Genomic DNA, 10,594 nt, shown 5'->3' with positions numbered 1-10,594 from the left:
TGCTAAAATTACTAATTTATGACATTTAGATTCGTTTTTAAATGTACTTTTATAATATTTATTTACTTTTATCTTTCCTTACTAATATAGTTTCTTTAAGTAGCTACACATTTGTGTACTTACTAATATAGGGCGTAATGAGAGATTATTAAGAATAAGTCATATCGATATATTCATATTGTTGAATGCCTTGAATCGGACCCGTATACAATGTTGTTGTATTGGACCCTTAATTATCTGTCAATTCTGTATTTTGGGCCCAAGCCTGTTAGGGCGTAGTTTAGCACTATATATAGACGCTATGGCAAACCCTATTCTGTAATTCTGTTCTTGCCTCTCCATTAATAAAACTGCTCCCCCTCTTCCCGTGGACGTAGCCAATTTATTGGTGAACCACGTAAATCTGTTGTCTTATTTTTCGCGTTTATATTTTCTCGTACTATCTCAAATTCCGCATAACAAATTGGTATCAGAGCCTCTCGGTTAATCGGTGTTCTTGGAGAATTCGAGATGTCTGCTTTGAACGTGAAAATCGACAAATTCACAGGGAGGAACAATTTCAGTTTATGGCAGTTCAAGATGCGGGCTTTGTTGAAACAGCAAGGCTTCTGGGCGCCGTTGTCGAAAGAGAAGAACGTCGTCGTTACTCCTGAGATGGCGATTCTAGAGGAAAAGGCTCACTCGAAGATCATGCTGTGTCTCACGGATGACGTCATCACGGAGGTCTCAGATGAAGAGACTGCTGTTGGTCTGTGGTTGAAGCTGGAGAGTTTGTACATGACAAAATCTCTAACCAACAAGCTGCTTCTAAAACAACGTCTATTCGATTTACGAATGGCTAAAGGTACACAACTCAGGGAACATTTAGAGCAATTGAATACTTTGTTATTAGAATTGCGTAATATCGATGTGAAGATCGAGGATGAAGATGCTGCCCTGATTCTGTTAGTATCTCTCCCAATGTTGTTTGAGAATTTTGTTCAATCATTCATTGTTGGGAAAGATACTGTGTCACTGGAAGAAGTCAGATCGACCCTTCATAGCAGGGAATTACGGCATAAGGCTAACGGCACAAGTACGGACATACAGCCTTCCGGTCTGTTCACCAATAGCGGAAAGGGAAGGAAAAACGGTGGAAATAAAAATAATCCGATGTCGAAGGGTGCAAAGCCGGATGATGTTTGTAATTACTGCAAGGAGAAGGGACATTGGAAATTTGATTGTCCGAAGAAGAAGAAGCAATCGGAAAAACAATCAGTGTCTGCTGCTGTTGCTGAAGAAGGCACCAATTCTGAAGAAGACATTGCCCTAGTTGTGGATGAACACACTCATCATTCAGATGTGTGGGTTCTCTATTCTGGGGCATCCTATCACATCTGTCCTAGGAGAGAGTGGTTCACGACTTATGAGCAGATAGACGGAGGCAGCATCTCAATGGCCAATAGTTCTGTCTGCAAGGTGGTTGGGACAGGCTCGATCAAGATAAGGACACATGACGGTAGCTTCTGCACATTGAACGAGGTCAGGCACGTTCCATTGATGACGAAAAATCTGATATCTCTCAGTCTTTTGGACAGCAAGAGATTCAGCTGGTCGGGAAAAGATGGAGTTTTGCGGGTCTGGAAGGGTTCAAATCTGATTCTGAAAGGTGTCATGCGTGGTACTTTGTATTTTCTACAAGGTTCCACGGTTACAGGTTTAGCCCATGTTGCATCGTCAGAATTTCACCAGGAGGATATGACTAAGTTATGGCACATGAGACTTGGTCATATGGGTGAAAGAGGGATGCAAATTCTGTCAAAGGAGGATCTTCTTGCTGGTCATAAGGTTAAGAGCCTAGAGTTTTGTGAACATTGTGTCTTTGGAAAACTACATCGCAACAAGTTTCCAAAGGCCATTCACAGAACAAAAGGCACACTTGATTATATCCATTCTGATTGTTGGGGTCCATGCCGTGTGAGTCTTTGGGAGGCTGCAAATTTTTTGTGTCCATTATTGATGACTACTCAAGGATGACTTGGGTGTACATGATGAAGCATAAAAGTGAAGCTTTCCAGAAGTTCAAGGAGTGGAAAAATTTTGATGGAAAATCAAACAGGGAAGAAGATCAAGAGGTTGCGAACTGATAATGGGCTGGAATTCTGCTGGTCTGAATTTGATCAATTCTGTAAGGGTGAAGGGATTGCTCGACATCGTACAGTCAGAAATACACCACAGCAGAACGGTGTAGCTGAGCGAATGAATCAAACACTTCTGGAGAGAGCAAGGTGCATGCTCTCTAATGCTGGGCTAGAAAGAAGATTCTGGGCAGAAGCGGTTAGTACAACTTGCTACTTGATTAACCGCGGACCACATACAGGCATACAGTGCAAGACACCTATGGAGATGTGGTCAGGAAAAGTTGCTGATTATTCAAATCTGAAAGCTTTTGGTTGTACGGCTTACTATCACGTCAGTGAAGGTAAGTTAGAACCAAGAGCTAAAAAGGGAGTATTTGTGGGCTACGGAGATGGAGTGAAAGGTTTCAGAATCTGGTCTCCAGCAGAAAAGAGGGTTATTATGAGCAGGAACGTTGTCTTTGATGAAAGTTCTCTGCTTAGAACCATTGTGAAGCCTACAACTACGTCAAAAACTGGGAGTCTTGATAAACAGGTGGAGTTTTAAGTCATTCAGAACGAGAGCGATTTGAAAGAACCTGAAGAGGAGGATCAAGAGCCACAGACAAAAACTGATATTCCAGAATCTATGCCATCAGATATCCATCAGAGTATAGCTCAAGATCGGCAAAGGAGGGTTGGAGTTCGGCCACCTACGAGGTATGGTTTTGAGGACATGGTGGGTTATGCACTGCAGGTTGTTGAAGAGGTAGATACATCTGAGCCGTCTACTTACAAAGAAGCCATTTTAAGTCCTGATTCTGAAAAATGGTTTGCTGCTATGGGAGATGAGATGGAGTCCCTACATGAATCCGACAAGGGATCTGGTCATACAGCCTTCGGGGAGAAAGATTATTACTTGCAAATGGGTTTTCAAGAAGAAGGAAGGGATATCACCAGCAGAAGGAGTCAAGTATAAAGCCAGGGTTGTTGCCAGATGTTTCAACCAAAGAGAGGGAGTGGACTACAATGAGATCTTCTCACCAGTGGTCAGACATACTTCCATCCGAGTGTTACTAGCGATAGTTACACATCAGAATCTGGAGCTTGAACAACTTGATGTGAAGACAACATTTCTACATGGAGAGTTGGAGGAAGAGATATACATGACTCAGCCGGATGGTTTCCAAGTTCCAGGGAAGGAAAATCACGTCTGCAAGTTGAAGAAGTCCTTATATGGACTTAAGCAGTCTCCAAGGCAGTGGTACAAAAGGTTTGACAGCTATATGGTGAAGTTGGGCTATACTCGGAGCTCATATGATTGTTGTGTCTACTACAATAGGCTCAAGGATGATTCATTCATCTATCTGGTGCTTTATGTAGATGATATGCTGATAGCTGCAAAGAAGAAGTATGACATTCAGAAGCTGAAGGGTTTACTTAGTGCTGAGTTTGAGATGAAGGATCTGGGAGCCGCTCGGAAGATTCTAGGGATGGAGATCATTAGAGACAGAGAGAGAAGGAAACTTTTCTTGTCACAAAGAAGCTACATTCAGAAGGTCTTGGCGAGGTTTGACATGTCTTCATCTAAGCCTATTGATACCCCCAGTGCTGCCAATATCCATCTCACTGCATGTTCGCTCCACAGTCAGAAGAAGAGAAGGAGTATATGTCACGAGTCCCTTATGCCAGTGCCGTAGGAAGTTTGATGTATGCTATGGTCTGTACAAGGTCAGATTTAGCACATGCAGTCAGTGTAGTGAGCAGATTCATGGGACAACCAGGGAAAGAACATTGGCAGGCTGTGAAGAGAATTTTCCGGTACCTTAGAGGTACATCTGACGTTGGTCTCATTTATGGAGGTGATACTCAGTGCTTGGTTTCTGGCTATTCTGATTCTGACTATGCTGGAGATGTTGACACAAGAAGATCGAGGACTGACTATGTGTTTACCCTTGAGGATCTGTCGTCAGTTGGAAGGCAACTTTGCAACCTACAATGACTTTGTCTACTACGGAAGCGGAGTACATGGCCTTGACAGAGGCTGCAAAAGAAGGGATTTGGCTGAAAGGGCTGGTTAGTGATCTTGGTCTGCATCATGATCAGGCTAAGGTGTATTGTGACAGTTTGAGCGCAATTTGTCTAGCCAAGGATCAAGTCCATCATGAGAGAACCAAGCATATTGACGTGAGGTATCATTTTCTGAGAAGTGAAAAGAGAATCAAGGTGAAGAAAGTAGGAACTGCTGATAATCCTGCTGATATGTTCACAAAGCCGGTTCCACAGAGCAAGTTTCAACACTGTTTGGACTTGCTCAACATCAGAAGTTGTTAATTGCCCTGCGGGGAAATTCTGAGGAAGAGGGGGAGGCCTGGCACTATCATAGTGCGTTTGAAGAATCTGTTTGAAGAATTCAAGTCAAGGTGGAGATTTGTTGAATGCCTTGAATCGGACCCGTATACAATGTTGTTGTATTGGGCCCTTAATTATATGTCAATTCTGTATTTTGGGCCCAAGCCTGTTAGGGCGTAGTTTAGCACTATATATAGACGCTATGACAAACCCTATTCTGTAATTCTGTTCTTGTCTCTCCATAATAAAACTGCTCCCCCTCTTCCCGTGGACGTAGCCAATTTATTGGTGAACCACGTAAATCTGTTGTCTTGTTTTTCGCATTTATATTTTCTCGTACTATCTCGAATCCGCATAACACATATTATTAGATGCTATAATAATATAATTATTTTTTCATATTTCTTGCTTGATGGTCAATGTACTATTCGATTATCATGAATTTTATTTAATAAATAAAATATAAATTGGTAAAACTAATATTTCTAATTTCAACATTATATAATAATTCAACTTTATAATAATTGTATGAGGAAACGTGCAACACACGTTTCGGAAACTAGTATATATATAAAGATGGTCTATTTTTCTTTTTAGTATCTTTTTAATATGTTTCAAAAAAAAATTCTTTTTATATATAATTTAATTTTAGTTTAGCATCACAAGATTCAAAAAGTTCTATTTTATTTTCTTAAATTTCATATCAAATCAAAATACGTTACTCACTCTTTTTGAAACGAATGAAGTATATTATGAACTTAATTTGTTGGAAACTACAATTGGAGAAACTAGTCTATCGACTTTTCCAGCCTCCATACACTCATTGTTAGTAGCAAAATAATGTCTCTCTGACATTGTCTGAATCTGCAATAATCCAGAACAAGCTAATTAGGGCATTATATTTTATGATTCCTACAATAACAATTTATAGTACTCCTCGGATATTTCAAAGTTAAAAAAGTTGCTTAATATAGAAATGTATCGTTTTTTTTAAACTGATTAAAAAGATTGTAATTGTGATACAAAGAATGGAATAATACCTAACAAAAATTATACATATTTATACAGTGTAATTTTGTAGCGACCTTGCACAATTATGATTTAAGAAAACCAGAAAATGGGAAATGTACCTGAGTTCTTAGCTTAGAAACTTGTTCAAGGAGGAACTTATTTGATTCAGACAATTTATCTTGCATAATTCGCGCGGTTGGGGAAGGTGATGAATTTCTTGAGTGTTCTGTTCCCCTTCTGAGGAATTCAGGACAAGGAACTTGTCCCCATCTTGGAAAATCATCCAACAAAGATTCAATGGGATCTAAGCATTGATTGTTCTCACTAGAATACTTTCTAGTTGACATCATTCGACTCGATATACTATCTGACTCTTGTGAGTTATCAATAGCTTGTCTGGGGCTATGCTTTTCCTTCTTGGATGCTCTACGAAGTTGGCAGAAACATGGATCACATACTCGAAAAGCTTTGGTTTTGTCTGAGCTTAGAGATGCATTTGTGGTTTTCTTTCTGCAGCATGCATGGCAAAATGAATGACCACAATTGTAACAATTATGTTTCTTTCTTGTAATCCGAAAAGTTGTGCCACATCCCCTGCAAACTGATTGATCACTACTTGATATCGATTTATGCAAACATATAGCTGCTGTGGAGTTTGATCCACAAGCAACATGTTCCACTTGTCTGTCTCTTAAACCCTCAACTAAAGCTGGGAAGTTTCTATTTTTCGTATCGCCTAGCCCCAACTGTCCATTTGAACCTTTACCCCAAGTGTACACATTTCCCTTTGATGTAAGCACAGCAACATGATTAGATCCTGAGGATATCTGTGTAACAAACTTGTCTTTAAGTTTCTCTTGCACCGCGACTAGTGATTTATCTTTGGCCTGTCTATCCACCAAACTTCCCATTGTGTAAACCTCTCCGGTGTTTGACAGACCAACGGTTAAGGTGCTTGCACAGGTAACTTGAATGAAATCATGATCATCAAGTTGAGAAACACGTGTTGGTAAAAGCTTCATCTCATTATCAGAATGACCAAGGTTTCCGTTATCCCCTTCACCCCATGTAAAAAGCTTCACGCTGCAATGATTGGATTTAAGGTGATCATGAACAGATATTTCGACTAATGCAGCTGTATGCCTCAGTCCACAAGCAACAGATTTCACACACAAACCTCTGAGGGACTCAACTTCTTTCGGGTGAGCCATACTTTTGCGATTTCCATGACCAAGAGCACCAAAAGTTCCATCTCCATAAGTAAACAGTTGTCCAGATGTTGACACAAGTCCTGTGTGCCATACTCCACAAGCGACGTGAGATATTTTCACACCATCCAAAGAACCACAAACTCTGCTTGGAAGCCAGTAGCTTCTTGTCTTTCTTTCAACAACTAAATTGTCACCCCATGTATATAATTCACCTGAAGTTGTCAAGGCACATGTATGGTATTCACCGCAACTGACAGATTTTACATGAACCCCATTAAGGGAGTCGACGATTTTTGGACATGAAATGTCTATATCAACTTTATGTCCAAGCCTTCCATTCTTGCCTTCACCCCAGCAAAAAACTTCACCTTGTTTGGTGACTAAGGCAGCATGACCACTCCCAATTGATATTGTTTGTACATCAAGCGTCGTAGTTGACTCCATAAGTTTGGGTAATAAAGCATCCATCTTTACTTCCCCTGCATCACCAAAACATCCTCCTTCTGCTCCTTCTCCCCAAATAAAAACATCCCTTAAAACATACTGGATAGCAGTGTCATCACAAGTTGCTCTTTTCTGTCTTGGATCGTCTGATGAAGAATTTGCGATGACATTATCCATTCCGTTGTGCACACTTGATAGAGGAAGAAAGATGTCAGAGGAACATGATAAGCCGCCATCAGCATTACACTTATCTGAAAATGATCGAGTGGGACTCCTTGAAAAGCTTCGAACCTTGAACAAATAAGTTTACATCATTTATAGAGTAATGGAATGACAAATCTATCTTGAAGGGGATGTTGGATTATTACACTAGATTTCGGGCCCGTTTGGATGGGCTTAATAAAAGCAGTTTTAAAAAAGTACTTTTGAAAGTGCTGAAACGTATTTTTAAAATAAACAGTTATGCGTTTGGATAAAAGTACTGAAGTTAAAAAAAAAAATTGTTGATGTGTTTGGCAAATAAGTGTTGATAAATAGCTTTTTAAATTAAAATATCTGAAATAGCCTTAAAAGTTGTTAACATAATAAAAGTTAATTAATTTATATTTTACAGCCATAAATAATTATATTTTGCTATCATTCACATATTTCTTTCTCATCACAAATTATTTATAAGAGGAATATAAACTTATTATAGATTTTAAAGATATATAATTTGAATAGATCAAAGAACGATTTAAGATTTTATTTTAGTTTCATCCACAGGTAATAATAATAGTCTATCATTCACATATTTCTTTATTATCACAAATTATTTATAAGAGGAATATAAATTTTTATTTAAGTTATATGTGCAACTTATGTTACATTTTAATAATATATAATTTGAATAGATCACTTGAAAGATTTAAGATTTATTTTATTTTCATTCATTAGTAATAGTAATTGTCTATCATCCACACGTGAAAAGGGAAAAATAGAAGAAAGAGATGTTAGGGTTATGTGGGTAAGTTGGAGATTGTATAAAAATATTAAGGGTAAAAAGGTAAAAATGTGATCAACTTAAAACAGCTTATAAGGTGGAAAAAAAAGAAGCACGCCTACCCTAGATTTTAACTTTTGGCTTAAAATAAGTGTTTTTTAAGTTAAAATAAGTTATTTTGAGAATTGTCAAACAGCTAAATAAGTCAAAAACCAGCTTTTAAGTCAGTTTGACCAGCTTTTAAGCTGAGCCAAACAGGCTCTTCATTCATATAAATACAGTACATGCTATTGGGAACATGGAAGAATTGAATTAACTAATGATCTATGCACTTGTCTTCAATACAATTTGACCGATTGCAAAGGGCAAAGTATCAATTAATAACAAGGTGAAAGAAACATTCAGAACTTGATAAACAAAAGACATCAAGAACCTGAGAAGATCTGCTTTTCTTCAGTGAAAATCCAAGATTATGTTTCCTCCTCAAATAACCTACTGGACTACTGATGCAACTTTGCACTCCTCTTTTGTTTTTCATATGGTCCACTAGTCCATGTCTACTCCGCGATATTACAGCTCTCAATCCTAGAAACCATGTCGCAGCCTGAACTTTATCCTTGCATATCTGCATTGATCCGACGGATTATGAGTAACAGTATATGAATCAATGTAACCTTTCCATTAACTTTTGAGAACTAATGAATAACTTACCAAATCAAGAGAATGATCATCATTTCCATATATTAGAGAAATGCATTGACTATCCATCTCTGCCTTAAGTTGTTTCTGTTGATTTACCTTATTAAAAACAACAACGAAATCATATAATGCTAAACTATGGACAAGCTTGATTACAATATTCAGCTAAACAAGTTAGACTGCTTCACTACTTACAGTGTTTTGGCCACGGATGATATTTGTAACTGCACTTAAGCTCAGTTTGTTTTCCTTCTCACCCGAATACCAAATCAAAAACTTCTCATCCTGTCAACAAAGAAAAATAAAAGATCATTTAGATCAGCAGCTAGAAAACACATTTGTCTTTCGACGTATTTAGTTGACAAGTTCCATGTAGTGCTTTACCGCGGATAACCTGAGAGGGCAGAATTTGGGCTTCCCTCTTCTACCATACTTCAATAACGCGCCTTTCTTCAGCGCAATTATTGCCTGTACAATGTAAAAAATTGTAAAAAGAACAATGCAAGTACAAATAATACTTGTGCTTGCTGAATGAAATGTGAAACAGAACATGTATATATAGGATAGTGATTAGACAATTAGCAAGCATGCTGAAAACATGAGCTAATTAGCTCGATACACACACTAAATCATCTACTATATGAGTAAACAGACACCATATCGTTACTGTAATATGTTGTATCAAGCCTCTATAGTATAAGGTAATCACAATTAAAGTAGAAACCTGTTCAACAGCTCTATCAGAAGGGACAATGGCTAAATGCTCTTCACTCATTTTCACATGTAAGTATCTACAACTAAGAATAATAAACCTTAGTACAAAATGACCAAAAAAAAAAAATTCCTTTTCTTGATTATTAATTCTATACTTTAAAAAAAAAAAAAACTCAAAAGAGTTCCTTGTAATCTTGGGCCATATTGGTGCAGAGAGAAATAATTGTGATATATACATTTTCCATAAATACATGTATTCTTTATAATTTATTTTAAGCAATAGTATAAACACAATTACCACATATGATATGATATGATATGCCTTTTTTTGCTTATTTTTTTCACTATATATTTTTATTTTTCGTTTTTTAATTTCACAAACACTATATCCTACAATTATTTTTGCTTTTACCATTTCTTCAAACCAAAGATTCAACATTTTTTTTAGTTATCATCATTTTAAATTTGTGATCTAAAATTGTTATAGGCGTTACTATAACTATAAATTATATCATTAACTAAAAATAATGGTTAAAATTAAATTATTTTTAAAAATAATATCAAAGTATTATCTTTTTGGAATAAACTGAGAAAAGAAACTGAATCACCTTAATTGCGAATTAGGAGGGAAAGTATTATTTTTCAAAGTTTAGTATTATCTTTGGAACTAATCAATTTACCTTTTTTTTTGGATTTGTCAATTATATGTTAAGATATATATACTGTGATTACTTAAGAGGAGGAAAAAATGAATATTTCAAAATTTTGAAATTCAAAAAATGAAAAAAATGAATTTTTTAAAACAACATAATGTGCATATTTAAATTTCAATCTAATCTACTTCCAAAATTTTAAATATATCCCTCGTTATAATTTCAATCTAAATATAATTTTAAAATTTTAAATATATCTTTCGTTATAATTTCAATTTAAATATATTCTTTTGATAGTATTAATTCAAATATATCATTTTCGTTAGACTTGGACACAAATTGGTTTTAAATTTAGATGGAAGGACTATGGCAACCCCCCCCCCCCCCCCCAGTTTTAAATACGCAATTATAAGTGTAATTTAAACGTATGCA

The 10,594-nt window shown here is 36.7% G+C and overlaps 1 protein-coding gene across 1 annotated transcript; it reads right to left on the bottom strand.

The window, feature by feature from the left end:
• Window positions 1-5,542: 5,542 nt before the first annotated feature.
• On the bottom strand, window positions 5,543-9,630 carry LOC101256142 (PH, RCC1 and FYVE domains-containing protein 1-like). The gene is made up of 5 exons (XM_069294289.1): window positions 9,180-9,630; window positions 8,991-9,080; window positions 8,808-8,894; window positions 8,530-8,721; window positions 5,543-7,405 (listed from the first exon to the last, which is right to left on the bottom strand). Exons 1-5 carry the CDS (start codon window positions 9,345-9,347, stop codon window positions 5,543-5,545), a joined length of 2,400 nt encoding a protein of 799 aa, XP_069150390.1. The 5' UTR covers window positions 9,348-9,630.
• Between the last annotated feature and the right edge of the window lie 964 nt (window positions 9,631-10,594).

Source organism: Solanum lycopersicum, chromosome 2 (assembly GCF_036512215.1).
Source record: "Solanum lycopersicum chromosome 2, SLM_r2.1".
Taxonomy (NCBI): Eukaryota; Viridiplantae; Streptophyta; class Magnoliopsida; order Solanales; family Solanaceae; genus Solanum; species Solanum lycopersicum.
The sequence above is the reverse complement of the archived record's forward strand: the minus strand, read 5'-3'. Positions and strand labels throughout refer to the sequence as shown.